The sequence below is a fragment of the Sceloporus occidentalis genome, unplaced genomic scaffold (genome assembly GCF_023333645.1).
Source record: "Sceloporus occidentalis isolate IW3139 unplaced genomic scaffold, rSceOcc1.0.p SCAF_104, whole genome shotgun sequence".
Lineage (NCBI taxonomy): Eukaryota > Metazoa > Chordata > Lepidosauria > Squamata > Phrynosomatidae > Sceloporus > Sceloporus occidentalis.
This window is the reverse complement of record NW_028317084.1, coordinates 2,335,172-2,352,151: the sequence shown is the minus strand read 5'-3', so window position 1 is coordinate 2,352,151 and position 16,980 is coordinate 2,335,172. Positions and strand designations below refer to the sequence as shown.

The 16,980-nt window shown below is 41.2% G+C and overlaps 1 protein-coding gene across 1 annotated transcript in view; it reads left to right on the top strand.

Annotated features, from left to right (window-relative positions):
* The window catches only part of LOC149283436 (calcium-activated chloride channel regulator 1-like), a 39,471-nt gene extending 23,017 nt beyond the window's left edge, over nt 1–16,454 (top strand). The window contains exons 9-15 of the mRNA XM_089497544.1: nt 2,021–2,198; nt 3,757–3,863; nt 6,434–6,664; nt 6,885–7,152; nt 8,082–8,246; nt 11,757–11,996; nt 15,379–16,454. Coding sequence (XP_089353670.1) covers nt 2,021–2,198; nt 3,757–3,863; nt 6,434–6,664; nt 6,885–7,152; nt 8,082–8,246; nt 11,757–11,996; nt 15,379–15,902 — 1,713 coding nt within the window. The 3' untranslated portion in view covers nt 15,903–16,454. The remainder of the gene's footprint in view (nt 1–2,020; nt 2,199–3,756; nt 3,864–6,433; nt 6,665–6,884; nt 7,153–8,081; nt 8,247–11,756; nt 11,997–15,378) is intronic.
* Nucleotides 16,455–16,980: the final 526 nt, after the last annotated feature.

Genomic DNA, 16,980 nt, shown 5'->3' with positions numbered 1-16,980 from the left:
ATTTGCCATCCGTGGATTTGAGCATCCGCGGATGGCAAACCTGGAAGTTGTTCCTGGGTGTTGGTGCTGGGGGCCTCTTGGCCTCCAACACTGCCATTGGGCACTTCCGTGGCGGCAACGAGGAGGCTGAGGCTTGGCCTCTGCTGCTGCCACTGCCACACGGCTTTTCCTGCGGTGGCTGCGGCGACGAGGAGGCCAAGCAGTCGTGCCGGAGGCCTCCCAGGCCTCCAGCACTGGCACTCAGCTGGAAAGGTAAGTAAGAGGGAGGGAAGGGAGGGAGGGTTGCAGGGAGGAGGGAAGCGAGGGAGGGAAGGAAGGAGAGGAGGGGAGGCTAGGAATTTTTGTTCCCAATAGCAGCATGTGTGCATGTGCACTGCCATTGGGAACAAATGGGACTTGAGGATACGCGGATTTTGGTATACGCGGGGGGGGGGGGGTCTGGAACCAAGGGCCCACTGTACCAAACATTCATAAAGAAGAAATGTGGTAATAATGGGAGATTCAGCTAGCCTGATATTTGTTGAAGTTAAACTCTATCAAGAATGTAAGGTCCAACAAATTCCTCACTTGCCTTGCAGACAACTTCATTGTCCAGGGGTGGAAGAAGTACCAAAGGGATCAGCTATTTTAGATCTGAACCTAACCAGCAGGGATGACCTGGTTAATGGAATGGAAGGGGTGGGATCCTTAGATGGGAGTGACCGTGTTCTCCTGGAATTTGTTATACAGCAGAAAGGTGACATTAAGTGTAGTCAAACACATATTCTAGTTGTTTTTCAAAAGCTGATTTCAGTAGACTTAGAAAAATATAGGGGCATTACCATGGTCAGGAATACTAAATGTAAGAATGGATGTTTTATGAATTCAAGCTACAAGAAAATAAAATCCACCTAAACATTAGGAAGAATTTCCTGATGGTAAAGGTGTTCAGCAGTAGACTAAACTGCCTCAGAGTGTGGTGGAGTGTCCTCTTTTGGAGGTTTTTAAACAGAGACTGGAGTGCTTTGATTGTGTATTCCTGCATGGTAGAGCATTGGAATGGATGGACCTTGTGGTTTCTTCCAACCCTATGATTTCATGATACTGCTCCATTCTACTTTGACCAGACCTCACCAAGAATACTATGGCCAGTTCTGGGTATCACAGTTTAGGAAAAATATTAAGAAGCTGGGATGTCTTCAGAGGATGGCTGTCAAGATAGCCAAAGATTTTTTTAATGAATTGTAACATTGTATTATTGTGTTGTCGGATAGATTTGTTTTCTTTCTTTTAAAATGCAAAATTTAATAAAGATTATTTTAAAAAAAGATAGCCAAAGATGAGAAATGACTGAGAAGCAGAGTATGTTTAGCCTGGAGAAGAGTGGGAGGTGACAGGATCATCATTTTGAAAGAATATGAAGCGCTGTCATTTAGAAATTTAGTGAGCTTGTTTTCTGCTACTTAATATGGTAGGATTTAAACTCACAGATTCAGATTACAAGAAGGGAAATTCCAATTAACTATTAGAAAGAAATTCCTGATTTTAAGGGATGTTTGTCGGTGGAACAGATTAAAGTAGGGATGGTATTATAAATGCTCCATACCTTTTAGCATTGTGGTCAGGTAATTTTGCCAAGCTGGGCATTTACCAAATATGTCTCCTCCAGAAGAATGCAAAAATGTGCTACAGCTGTTGAGTGGATAAACAGAATCTAGGGAGAGAAGAGAAGGGCAATCACCCTTATGATGATTTATTTAAAGTCTGTCTAGCCCCCAGTGTCAAGTTTGATTTTCCACCCTCAAGATAAAAAAGTAGCATATGGTGTGCTTCTGTAAATAGCAAACTACAGTGCGTAATCTTACAAAACCCTGATTCTGACTCTTACAAAAAGGAGATTAGTTGATCCATATTTCATGCTATAAACTGGCTGTTTCTGAAGAACTTAGAAGATGTTTCTCTTATATTTTAACTCCAGGTAACTTGTTCTTGCATCTGCATTATTTCTGCTAAATACTTTTAAATACTTTTTTCCATCTAGGTGTTTTTACAAAAATATGTTAGTACAGAAGGCTGTGAAATTGTGCTTTTGACAGATGGAGAAGATGGGACTGTAAGCTCTTGTTTTTCTGAGGTTCAAAGTAGTGGATCTATAATACATACCATTGCTTTGGGGAGAAATGCTGCAAAAGAACTAGAAATGCTGGCAGACGTGACAGGTAAACAAGCAAAAAGGCTGTAAATTTGTGCTCTTAACCAACAAAGAAGATAATACTATGCATTTTTGTTTTACTGATGTTTAAATAGTGGATCTTTAGTCCATATCATAGCTTTGGGACCAGATGCTGCAATAGAACTAGAAATGTTGCCAAACAAGACTAGCGTGCGAGTAATCAGAATATTGCTCATCATATAGCACTTCTAAGTATATCAGCTCTGACAGATTTAAAATCTGACCATTATGATTTAAACCTAAAGACTGAAAACTGAGTTCTGCTGGTGGAACAAGGATAATTGCACCCTGCAAAATATTCAGGAAACACCTTGGAAAGATATGGGATATCATATGGAAGAAGAAAAAGAGAGAAACTGCATTTGCCATTTTCTTCTTCCATGAGCGCACTCAACCTTGGTGTTTAGCCAACTATTTTGCTACCATGTCAAAGCATGCTTGATCATTTGTCAAGGCTACAGTTGCCTAGTAGGGGCTTTTTCACAATACATAATTATAGTCCTACACTACCACTTTAACTGCTGTGGTTCCATCCTATTGAGTTTGGATTTGCTATTTAGGGAGGAGTATTTAGAGAGATCTAGTGATTCAACAAACTACAAATAGCTATGGCAGTTAAAGTGCAATCACAGCACTGGGTAGTGTGACATTTGTCCTGGGCCATCCATGTAAATGTACACGAGGGTGGCTTTTGTCGGGGACAGGGAGAGATGTCTTTATAATTCTTATATAAGATGTCACAATTTGTAAAATTTCTTACATTAATCTGGATGTCGAGCTAGTTGTAAATGTACAGGCTTTGCCAATAAAAATAGGGGGATTACTTTTGCTGCATTCTTTTGTATAATAGAACAATGCTGTTTTTTAAAGAAGTTATGGAGCCTAATACAACTATGAGGTTGTCCACGCAGGTCAAAAGGCCCATGTTCCTCATGGCTTCATGTCATCCTGTTTAGATGGCACAGGCCAAAACCCCAGGGGCAGGATTGGGCTAGATCCTAGCAGACCAGATACGGATCTGGTGGATCCATCACAATCCGGAGGTAAATGGCCTTTATCCTAGGTCAATTTGACACCAGATTTCCTGGAAACTTTGCAGCAAACCCTAGCTGTTTAAACACACACACACACACACACACACCAGTGCTCCTTACCTTGCCATGCTATTGCTCTCCATGTGGGTGCAGCCAAGCATCCCGTTTCCATGTCAGTCATGGTGACAGGGGGCTTCACAGTAGGAACGTTGGTGCGGCAAGGTAAGAAGTGTGTGCTAGTAGCAGGTCCCAGTGTGCCATGGGAATGGGCATGTAAGGACATACCTGTCCCCTGCTGACCTGGGGACCAACCTGGGTGAGCACCCAGGCCAGCATAGCACAGGTTCAACCCATATCCTGGCCTGTCTGTTCAGCCCCATATCTATGTATAATAGTGGGCCACTGGATGTGCAACTATTCTTGCACAATCTCACTTTCATACATTACTATATATGTACATTTTATTTCAGATTTCAGCTTATCATAATTACTCTTCTAATCATATTTCAGAAGGTTTGAAATTTGCTGCCACTGATACTTTGGATTCCAATGGCCTCATAGATGCTTTCAGTAGAATTTCATCTGGAAGTGGAAATATCAGTCAACAGTCTATACAGGTTTGGATTTCAAAGATTTGGGAGCCAACCAACCAACCAACCAAAGAAGCAAGCAAGCAAAGCAATCAAGTAGTTGTGTTTTGTAACTACTGCACAAATTTTGTTGATACATCCTCATTAGTTCCACAAGTGACATTCTACTGGCAGTGCTGTTACTTCCAGTCACTACTCTATTTCTATTTGCTTGTTCCTTTGTTTTACACTTTACTATTATATGGAATCATGCTAATGAAATATCTGCTGAACAATTCAGACATGCCATCGAAACATGCTACTAAGAAATATGCATCTTTGACTCCAGAGTTTTATATGTGAGCATGAATACCTCCATGTTTCAATTTCAATTTCAATTTCACTTTCAATTAAAAAATTCCTAGGCAGCATACAGACAAAAACCCCTTATAAACACACGGATACTACTACTAGTAATACTACTAACACCCCATCTTTCTTTTAATATGGGGACTCCCAACAAATTTAAAACAGTACAAATAAAAAAAAATACAAAAGTATTAATAAGTGTAACTATACATTAAAAACATTTAAATGATTTAAAACCATTATACATTAAATCTTTAAAATGTATTAATAATTATATACTAACCTCAACATCTGATTTGCACAGGATTTAAAAGAAGTGCCTTTTCTTCATTCCCACCAAATGAGCCTGAGAGGGTCAGAGAGAAGTGCCTCTTCTGATTATCTTAGGGCTTTAATGGGCTCATAAAAGGAGATACAGTCCTTCATATAACCTGGACCCAAATAAATATATTTCATGAAGACAAAGAAGATTAATTAATGATTTATATAATAAATATATAATATAATATACGAACGATAGATAGATATAATTTATATTTATACTAGGGAATTTTAGAGCTCTTTGACAGAGAAGGCTAAATGTCGTATAAAACTACAGTTTCCAGAATTGCATAGCAATGAGCCATGTCAATTAAAGTGGTATCAAACTCGATTATTTCTGTACTGCAGATGCAGCCAGTGACATCACAAGTATCTTGAGTTGAGATCAAAAACATATTGTCAGTCTGTACAATTATTTTAAGACTGGCATTGTGTACTGTTTTGATGATATCTAGTCAGTAGTCAGGCTGCTGCATTTTGCACTAGCTGCAGCTTAGTATCTTCTTGATAGGTAGTCTCACATAGATTTCATCATACTAGTCTTACCAGAAGATTACAAATGCATGAATTTATATGGCTGGGTTATCTCCAAAAAGTCTGCAGCTGGCAACCAATTGAATCTGGCCCTAAGGATTTCAAGCCACAGAGGCCAAGTGGGCCTCCAGTGATAGGGACTACTTCCAGGCAATGCACTTGCTCCCTCAGAAAAAAACAAAACTCCATTCAGGACAGGTGATTTACCTAATTCAAGAATCACCTGTCCACAGAGCCTCCAATTTGTCAGAATTCAGCTTCAGTTTATTGGCCCTCATCCAGCCTATTACAGCATCCCAGAACTGGTCCAGCACCTCATTTGACTCCAATGATAAGGATAATTATTGTTAAACATCGAATGGCATACCAGTTTCTCCCAGAGATATATACCAAACCCCCTATGATCTAAACCTATGGCTTCATATAGCCATTTAATAGCAAGATGAAACCATCTGCTACTCCACAATTTAATGGCCATGGGGCTGCACAGGAATCCCCTTAATGCTTCTCTCTGCAACTGGCCCTGCAGATATGAGTGGTGCCACTCTGAGATAGTGCCTATCAGTGTTGTCTGGACTGGATTTTAAGTTATTCCTATATACTAGACATAGCAGTTTAACAGATTAGTTATGTCTGGGAATAAGCTATTGAGGGAGGTAGCACATGGTGCATATTGCCATGCACAGTGTAATGCTCTGCAAGCACAGTTCACTACTCTGCTTCTGCAGGAAAGCCCTTTCCAAGCCATGCAGTTATTTAGTGGCCAGTGGAAGGAAGGAGCCATTCAGTCAGTATTCAGCTGCATCTCTGGGAGAAAGGAGCTGACACTGTACTTTCCAGTGAGTACAAATGTACTTACTGGCAATCTGGTAGGTGAAATCAGCTCTCTTTCTGACTGTAAAGCTGTAGCTGGACACTGCTCCAGATGCTATTGTTCTTCCCAGCCAAGTGGCCTTCCCAGTGGCCAAAGCAGTCGCTCTAGTGCTTTAAAGCTGCTCTGTGTGTGCGCGTGTGTGCATGTGCACACGTGTGTGTGCAAGACACTGCATGAAGAAGAGAGAAAAAGACATCCTGCTTGTGCAATCCCAGTTTAAACCTATACTTATCACCAATGGAAGTCAGGGCATAGTCTGATTTCAGTTTGACTACCACTGGAAAATCACGATCTATAAAGCACAAAACAGCATTTGTGTATTTAAGACAATTATGGGGTGGTGGTTTTGTTTTTGTTTTGTTTTTGTCCATTAGTGTATCTACACCACAGATACCTTCCTGGCAGTGTATCAACTTAAGTACAGTATAAGAAGTGAAATAAGATACACAGTCTAATAGATATTTCCTTTTCTGCTGTATTTACTGCTGGTATTGAATTTTATTTTATTTTATTGCAACAGCTTGAAAGTAAAGGAGAAAGCATCAGTCCCCATAAATGGCTGGATGGAACTGTGTCCATTGATAAAACTGTGGGAAATGATACTTTCTTTGTAGTTACATGGAGCTTGAGCACATATCCACCAGGCATTTTTATGATAGATCCCAAAGGAAAAAGATATTCTCAGACTGATTTTGTAATTGAGAACACCAATGTCCGAACAGCTCGACTCAGGATTCCCGGAACTGCTCAGGTAGAAACTGTTTTTTTGTCTTGATTTTTATATTCAACTTAAGTCATTAAAAATGTATCTGTCTCTTCTCTGAAATGGGAAAATGGCTGTCTGATGGAGCTGTTGAAATTGCAGCTAAGTACAGATAAAGTAACATGACAGACCATACTAGTATGGGACAATCTTTTTTCCCCAAAAGTCACATATGCAGCATTTCATATTTTAACTCTTTCATTTACAGGCAGGAGAATGGACTTATTCAATTCAAAATACACACACAACAGCTCAAGTCCTTACAATAACAGTCACTACCCGAGCAGCGTCTGCAACTGTGCCTCCAGTAACTGTAAAGTCTTATATGAACAAAGATACCAACAACTATCCCAATCCAGTTGTCATTTATGCAGAAGTCAGCCAAGGATTTTTGCCAGTTATTGGTGCAAACGTCACGGCCACAGTTGAGTCAGAAAAAATATCTACAGAGATCGAACTCCTTGATGATGGTTCAGGTAAATTTATTTTGAAGTGTTTGTGGAGTTACATGCAGTTTGTGGTGTAGAATTTGAAGTATTATACAGTTTAGGATTTTCCACTGTACATCTTAAAAATGTTAATGTATAAAATATGATTTTCCTTTGTATTTGTGGTTTATTTTGAAGTATTTGAGATATAAAGCAGTTCAGAATTTTCCTATGTTCATATCTCTTGGAACTGGAGATGCTGGCTGTAGCTAGATAATGGATATGACACCTATATCAAAATTGCTTTAAGCATATGCAAGAATGAAGAATCAACTCATTCCAATAAAAGACATAAAATATATATCTAAACATTTATCCAGTAGCATCACTGTGGGCATGCTGGGGGTGAAGGCCATACGGGTGGCACCCCAGGAGGGGGGTGATACCCCAGGAAGGGGGTAACACCTAGTCAACCCCACGCCATGCTCTGTCCCCCGCTTGTGCTGCTCCATCCTCCCAGTGTGTGCTACTTTATCCCCCCCATGCACGCTCTGTCTTGCGTCCACTGTCTGGTGCTTTTCCAGGGGGCAGAGTGGTGTTCATGCCCTCTCCCTGTGCCACCTCCATGCATGCCACTCCATGCCTCCATGCATGACCAACCCCCATGCTCCATCTCTTGCCCACCTTTCCCTCATTTTCCTGACTGGTGTGTGGGGATAGAGTGGCATGCACAGGGGGGTGGTACAGGGAGAGGGAGTGCGTGCCATCCCGGAAGTCCTCAGAAGTCCCGCACTGGAAGTCCCGTTCCCTCTAGCCCTGCCCCCCGCACTGGGTCACATCTGGTGTGGGAACACTGCTGCATTTATCTATTTCCATGAAAACAAGGTTGGATTTCTTTTAGACATGCTGTTTGTTGTTGTTTTTTACTGATCATCAGTACGATTTTTAAAGATGTTCTCTATGTTTTATATACTAAGGTGCCGATATTCTGAAGCATGATGGAATCTACTCAAGGTATTTTACAGCCTTCAAAGATAATGGCAGATACAGCATCAAAGTGCGTGTCCAAGGGAATGACAAGATTGTCAGACGAGTCCGCAGGCAAAGCCAATCTCTCTATGTACCAGGTTATGTGGAAAATGGTGAGGATTAATTATGAAATAACATTGCTGTAAAGGAATGGTGGTAAAAATGAAGCTAAATACTTGGGGGGGGATGTAAAATAGTTATTCTTATAGAAATACAGGTTCCTTTTTGCTATTTCTGTGCCAGGGCCCATACTGGGAGAAGGGCAGGATATTAAATAAGTAAGTAAGTAAATAAATAAATACCCCCTTGTCTTTGAGTAGGTCTTGTAGGCTTATCGTATGGCACTCGAAGGAACAGGAACAGAAGGGAATGGAACAGGGGAAAACAGCCAATTTTGAAGGATGATTTTGAACCGTTCTTCAAAATCGGCTGCTGTGGTATGGCTAGGGAATGGTTTGGGGACTCCTGGCGGCATCGATAGCGTTCTCCTGTGCACTAACACACATCCCCCCCATTCCATTCCCTTCTGTTCTGTTCCCGTTCCTCCGAGTGCCGTGCAATAAGCCTATTGATTTCATAAGGACACTGAGTACACATTTAGATGTACATGCCTACATATACACTCTCACATACAGTAACAATGGCCTGTTACAGACAGCCAAAATAAAGCTGCTTCGAGTCACAATGGAGGTATGATGTTTCAATGATGCATGCATCTTAAGAGTCCAGAAGACACACCAAAGCCACGCTCCAGTCTGGAGTGTGGCTTTGGTGCGACTTCTGGACTCTTAGGACGCATGCATCATTGAAACACCATACCTCCACTGTGACTCGAAGCAGCTTTATTTTGGCTGTCTGTAACAGGCCAATAATTACTTTTCTGCTACAGTGGGCCCTCGGTATCTGCAGGGAACTGTTTCAGATCTCCCTGTGAATACCAAAATCCCTGGATGCTCAAGTCCCACAGTACTCAATGGGTTCTATGAGCCTCTCTACTCCCACCATGGCAGGCAGGAGGGGCTAACTCTTCTTCCTCCTCCTCTTCTTTCTCATCTTCCATCGCCACTGCCATGGCTCTTCCTCCTTTTCCTCCTCCTTTTTCTTCCTCCTTCTCCTCTTCCCCACCTCCTCCTCCTCTTATCTCTCTCTGTCGCCGCTGCCACCACTCGTCCCCCTTTTCCTTCCTCCTTCTCCATCTTCCTTGCCTTCCCTGCCTTCTCCTCCTCTTCCTCATCCTCCACTGCTGCTGCCACCACCACTGCCCCCCCCATGAGCTTGCCATTCATGGATGCTCAAATCCATGGATGGAAAGTCCATGGATACAGAGGACAGACTGTACAATACTGTAATCAGCCTTGTCCCTTCTAATTCAAGAGATTATTGCACCTGGGAGCTTGCTGTTTTTGAAAAGCTGCTGGATAAGTGTGGCTGCGGTCCAGGTTGCATACAGGATGCACTCACCTGGCTGTAGCTGCATGTGATAACATCTGGTTTTGACTTTTCAGTCCCACGCATATCCCAGCAGAATTTTCTGGTGTGATAATCTTATTGTGTACAGAATATGCTGAAAATTGATGAAATATCCCCCTAATTCACAAAAAATAAAAAATATAATAGCCTGACATCTCTGCCTCAGCTATATTGATGCATCTTATGCAACAAACTGCTTGCTGATTTATGTCATCACTGGGGAGGGAAGAATGTGGGGAAAGATACAGATGTTCCCTTACAATATTGTTTCTTTCCATTTACCACAACCATGCAAAGACCAACCACACTATTCCACTACACTCTTATAGTGCTGCTGTTCCACTATTACTGCTCTGGCTGCCTCTTGTTGCATACTGAGGCTTGTAGTTCAATGAGGCCTAAGAGCTCTCTGGCTGAGAATTGTAAATGATCCTCCTTAAACTGCAAATCCCAGAATGCAATAGGAGGCAGCCAGAGCAGTTATAGTGGAATAGCAGCCACTGTAGTGCGGTAATGTGACAGGTGTGCAAAGCTTTCACTGTCAGCCTTCCCACTGAAAGAAGCTGTGATGAGCTAAATTGGTCCAACCAGTATGACTCAATTCAGCAGTTGTTGTTGTTGTTGTTGTTGTTGTTGTTGTTGTTATTTATAACGGTATTTATACCGTTATGATCACAGAACCACTGGTTTGGGTCAGATCTTCAGAGAGCATTTGCCTGACCTTCAAACTCATAAAGATACAAAGGAAGCATGTTCCTAGAGAAGGACAAAATATACAAAGGTTTAAGATATATATAAAGGTTCTGAAGGCTCAGAAAAGAAAGACAGTAGTGCAGTACAGACTGCACAAATGCGCCATGTTGGTGTCGATTTTAGGGTTAGGGACCACGTGGTAACTGCAAGGTCCGTAACCCTAGCATGATGTGGTGGCATAACAATGGTGGCATCACATGTACACGGGTGCCACCGTTGTTACGTAAGCGCCATGTGGCATCCACACAGCACCATGCATCGTTTACATCATGAGTGCACCATTGGCGCACTCGTGACGTCTGACCTGCAGCGCAAAAAGAACCAGGTTCTTTTAGGGTTAGGGACTGTGCAGCCAATGGGACACCACCATTGTTACACTGCCGCACCATGCTAAGGTTAGGGACTGTGTGGTTGCCGTGCAATCCCTAATCCTAAAATCAGTGTCAGCATGGCACATTTGCGTGGTCTGTACCGTGCCAATATCACCATAACTGATTCTGAGACAATAAGATAGCAGGTAAGCACACTTGTCAGCTCCTTAGTTAAGAATGGGAATATTACGAATGTTTCTTTCTTATGAAGCTGCAAATGAAACCAGAAATGTATCTTTAAGGAATATTTTAAAGTAAATTAGAGAACGAATATGAAAAAAAAATTATTTAGTATCTGTAGCGAGAATAACTTTAGTGAAAAAGTGAAAAACAGAGTCCAATCCTACTCAAGAAGAATGGTTATTAAATTATATGATATAACTGAAATCGGTAGAATAACACAAATAATTAAATACAATTCATTAGCAAAATTTGAGAGGGAATGGTCCACAGTACCCAAATATTTAAAGGAGAAATAAGGTACGATGGCAATACTTAATTATCAGGACAGGATAATATGCTAGAAGAATAACAGCATATACTATATATGGAATGTATTGTTTAATGAACTTAGTGTTTTTGTGTGGAATGTGTGTTCTATGTGATTGATTATATTTTATGTGCTTAATAAAATTTAATTAATTTTCTTATAATCTTTATTAATTTTCCATAGAATCATTACATTATGAATTGAAGAATTACTACATCCACTACACATTCAAAACATAGATATGCTATTACAAAACATCCACATATTCTCATACTCTCCTTCAACAATCAGATATACTATGTTAATTTCCTTAAACCTTTCCTTATTACAGTTTTAGATATGGCACCTTCTCATTTTCTTTTGTCTTAAATAAAATTTAATGTAAAAAAGAACGTTTCTTTCTTAGTCAAAAAAGAAAAATGACAAATTTTAGCAAAACTAGACTGGACACATCTGAGGAATAGAGTAATAAGAACATTTGGAGGTTTGTAACCACATAGTCTGATAAGTTTTCGTTTCAATATAACTTTTTCTCTTAGGTATAATAAAGCTGAATGAACCAAAGCCTGAACCTAATGAAGATGAAATCCAAACAAATCTAGGAAGTTTCAGCAGAACAACATCAGGAGGTTCTTTTGTGATGAGTGGCGTTCCTAGTGGGACTCCCCCAGATTTATTCCCGCCAAGTAAAATCACTGACCTTGAGGTAGAACTGAATGAGGATGATGAATTCCTTTTGTCCTGGACAGCTCCTGGGAATGATTATGATTCTGGAAAAGGTAAGTGCAGTGCTGCTAAAGTATGGGACTCTTCTTAGTTCTTCTGAAAAACAGATATTTCTTTCTGCATAATAAGGTGAAAATTCAGTACCAGATTCTGTTTATACAAGCAATTCTATCCCTTCAAGATCTTGGAGCAGCAATACCCTGTTCCTATGGAGAGTTTCAACTGGCACATGGGCCCACCACTACCTGTCTCCCTTGGGATTTGCAGGAAGAGGTGCACATATTTTAGGCCAGTAACAGGCAACATGTGGCCCAGCCTTTTGAGGCACAGAAAAGGAATTGAAGGTTCACATACACTGTAGGCTGCATTTCACACATCCTTGTTCTAGATTAAGGTAAAATCAGGATCAGAGATACTGAAAGGGCAGAAAAGAAGGAGTAGAAATTCACACAACAAAGGGATGTGCCAGAAAGAATCTTTCAGTCAGGTTTTTCTTTAATTCCAAAATCACTATCAAATAATGTTTTGGTAATAAAATTCAGAATAAACAGGGAACATTTAATTCTAGGGAGTAAGGAGCCCATTATTATTTTTATGAGCACTTAAACAACATTGTACACATGTTTACTTAATGTTCATATATTTTTAGAATAGCCAGGGACATAAAAAACATCCGCTCTGGGAGGTCTTCAGTCATTAATCTGTGTGCAACACAATGTTGATTAATGTTCATCATGCCATGACCACTAAAAGACAATGGGTTTTTCAAAAACAAATCATGCCAGCCAAATCTTCTCTCTCTCTCTCTGTCTCTCTTTTTGATAGAGTTACAGTCTTGGTAGATGAAGGAAATGCTGTGGATGTACTGTATCTTGATTTTAGTAAGGCTTCCAATAATGTCTCCCATTATATTCTTGCATATAAACTAGTAAAATGTGGGGTAGACTGTGTTCCCAGTGGCATTGCTCGGGTTGGTGTCCCCCTGTGCTGGGGTGGGGGGAATTGCCTTGAAGGCCAGATCACTGCAACCTTGCCTCAAGACCTCCAGAGTCTTGTATGGGTTGTGCCATGCAGGGCTCCGAAGGCACCTCTACCCCAGAAGCTGCTGCTATAGCAATAGCAATTGCAGCTACATTTCTTTAGTGCTTCATACTGAACTAAGCAGTCTCTAAGCAGTTTACAATGTCTAAGCTTATTCCCCCCAACAAACTCATATTAGTAACCTCAAAAGGGTGCCAGGCTGAGGTGACCCTGGAGCCCCTGTATGGAATTGAACTCACAACCTTGTGGCTGTGAGTGAGTGGCTGCAGTACAGGCATTTAACCACTACACTAACAGGGCTCTGCTACTGAAGGGGACGATGCTACAGGGTCTAGTAGGGCTGCTGGGCAAGCAGGAAAGTCCTTTCTCACTTGACCAGTAGCCCTACTAGATCCTCCAGGTGTACCACCCAATCAGGTGACATTCCCCTCTGGGGTGTCACCCAGTGTGATCCACACCCTCCACACCCACCTAGTGATGCCACTGTATGCTACTGTTAGGTGGATTTGTAATTGGTTGACCAATCGCTCCTTTTCATCTTGAAGAGAAGTGACTAGCAGGGTGCCATCTTTATCATTGACTTGGATGATAGAATAGAGGGTATGTTTATCACATTTGCAGATGGAACCAAATGGAAGGGGTAACTAATACTCCAGAGGGCAGGATCACAATTCAAAATAATCTTAACAGATAGGAGAACTGGGCCCAAACTAACCAAAAGAATTTCAACAGGGAGAAATGTAACGTGCTACACTTAGGCAGAAAAAAAAAAAATACACAGATATAGGATGGATGACACCTGGTTTGATAGCACCAAATGTAAAAAAGATCTAGGAGTCATAGTAAGACCACAAGGTGACATGAATCAGCAGTGTCATGTGGCAGCTAAAAAAGCCAATGCGATTCTAGGCTGCATCAGTAGGAATATAGTGTCTGGACTGAGGGAATTAAAGTACCACTTTTTTTTTTATTTGGTCAGACCTCACCTGGAATACTCTGTCCAGTTCTGGGCACCACAATTCAAGAAGGGTATTGACAATGTGTCCAGAGCAGGGTGACAAAAACGGTGATATGTCTGGAAACCATGCCCTATGAGAGTCAGTTTAGGGAGCTGGGTATGTTTAGCATGCAGAAGGAAAGGTTAAGAGGTGACATACTAGCAGTATTTAAATATTTGAAAGGAAGTAATACTGAGAAAGGAGAAAGATTGTTTTGTGTTGCTCCAGAGATTAGAACACAGAACAATGGATTATAGTGTCATTAATCTTTTCTGCCAAAGAGTGCAAAACTGCAAATCCCAGGATTCTGTAGGATGGCAGTTAAAGTGGTATCAAACTGCATTATTTCTACAGTGTAGATACAACCTCAAAAATGAGATAATTTAACTGAAATTTCCTCTTTATTTTCCTCCTGTTGATGGTAGCAAGAGTATCCTTTCTGTCAGCAGTGAGGACTGAGGACAGTAGTGGCACAGGAAATAAGGCCCTCTTTGCTGATATTTAACAATTTGAGTTTTCACTCTGTCTGGTGTTTCCTTTGCCAGATAAAACTAGGTGTGTACAATGTGTTTTGCTGTTTAGGTCATGCTTTCAGTTTGTAGAGAAAACAGCTAATCCCATCATGGCTAGAGGGGGAACATGATTAGTAATGGTGAAAAACAAACAAATCATGTCTCAGGCACACATTAGAGCTGTATGTGATGGACAAGATATTCACAGGGTTCTGATAAGACTATAAGTCTGAAATTCACAAAAAAAAAACCTGTGGGGCTCTACAGACCACCCCAAGGGGGCAGCCTGCAATTGCCCCTTTTCACGCTGGATTGGGACTGTGGCAACCCCATGCCATGGCCCCAATCCAGTCTTTTGAGGGTGCAAAAAGGAGCAAAAGGGGTGCTATAGCCATGGTGACGTGGCTATATGGCACTCCTTTGGCACTGTGTCATATGGACGCAGTGCAGGAGGAGTGTCATGGTGCCCTGGGGGCAGAGTCAGGGCATGAGTCATTTGGATGCAGTGCCCAACTCCTCCACCAGGCCAGCCTTTCAGGCCGGTCTGTACAGGGCCTTAGTCATTCAAGGACAAGTGAGACGTCCAGCTAGAGCAGGTATTGCGATGGTGGTGGTGGTGGAAGTTTGATAAATGGTGGAAAGATACTTGAAGACAGGGCTGTTAAACATGCCACAAAACTTACCTTGCAAACCCTGAGCTAGTCAACTGTTTTCAGGTGCTCTCCCATTACCAGTAAATGTTGGTATGGCCAGCTTCTATATGGAGAATTGAATGAGGACAATATCCTTCAACTTTGACAGCAAAATGCCCAGTTGTCATTGTTAGCTTTGAAGTATGAGAAGACATATTTTAACACACACGTTGTTTACTTTTTATTTTGCAGCTGAAAGGTATGAAATAAAAATGAGTGAAAATCCCTTGGAATTAAGAGATGTTAGCTTTAATACTGCTACTTCTCTGAACACTTCTGCCCTGATACCAGAAGTTGCTGGGGTCAGACAGTCCTTTCTGTACAAATCAGAGAACTTGACAAAAGAAAACGGCACCTCCATCTACTTTGCCATGCGTGCCATCGATGACAGCAACAATGTTGGAGAACCATCTAATATCGCAAGAGCAGTTTTGCTGCTTGCTGCACTGCCTGTTCCCACTGGTCCTGCTGGAACTACTTCAGATGACATACATACTACTCCCCAAAGTCCACCAGGCACACACACTACTCCTTCTCATGTAAAAACCACTTACCCAGCTGATTCTGATGATGGAAACAAGAACAGTGTGTTAAATATGACTACTGTAATTGTAATCATAGTATGTCTTGCTGTAATTGTTATTTGTGCCATTGTTAGCATAACAATATGTGTTTTAAATAAGCGAAAAAGCAGACACCCTCAGACTGGAATGTAATATAAACACCATGGATGAAATTGCTTCCCAATGAAATTGCTTCCCAATGAGTAGCCAGGTGTATTTTCCCATTTGTTGGTTTTGCACAGATCTGTGGTCCAAAATAAGTGTAACATCATTAGTGCCATCTCTTAAACCAGGGTCTCCTCTATTTGCATATAGCACAGGCCTGCAGAACTGAGGATCATAAAAACTTATTTAAAAATGTATGCTGGTTTTATAAGAATGTGGCATTCTAAATCCAAAAATGGTCTCAGACCATTTTTTTCAAAATGTTTTCATGTTTCTCTGCTGTAATATATGACTGAATAAAATGATCCTTCAAAAACAATTATCCTGCAAAGAGTAAGAAAGGGGTTAAAGTCTGCCAATAGACTTTCAAAATTCTTTAATTTGCTGATATGAAAAAAAAATCCATTCAAAAGCACTAAAAGAAATCACACTGAGACATCAGTGTCTGCATTTAATCAAAGATGAGTAACAACTGAATTGATAAAATATTTTGAAAGAGCTGTGTGCGTTATTATATTTTGAGTGTGGGTTTTTTTAACCCAGCACCCCAAAATAACATTAAAAACTACAGTGTTGAAAAAAGTTGTTTTTTTCATTGCAGGTCTGTGTAATGTGAAAAGTAAGGACCTCATTTGGATGAGTGGACAGGGGGGCAGGGTGCTAAACCTGTTGAGATTTACATTCCCTTCCCCTCCTGATGTTATGTTGATCCATGTAGTTTCCTCCTTTGTGCTGCTCTAGTCGTGACTAGTGAGCTGTGATTCAGGGACATAGCCAGGATTTTAGGAAGGGGGGGTCCAGACTAAATGCCACCATTATAATGGGGCTTGGGCACGGCGGCACAGCAGCATGCACCATTCATTTTTCTAATGGAAGGGGGGGTCCGGACCCCAAGAACCCCCCCCCCTTGGCTATGTCCCTGTGTGATTGGAGAAAAAGACTTGAAGGCAAGAATTTAAGCTGCAAAAGTCAGACTCTATGAATGCAGGACACCTGGAATTAAACAACTAGGGCCAACACTGCTATATATAGTTTGGTCCTGAATGTTAAATCTCAACAAGACTTT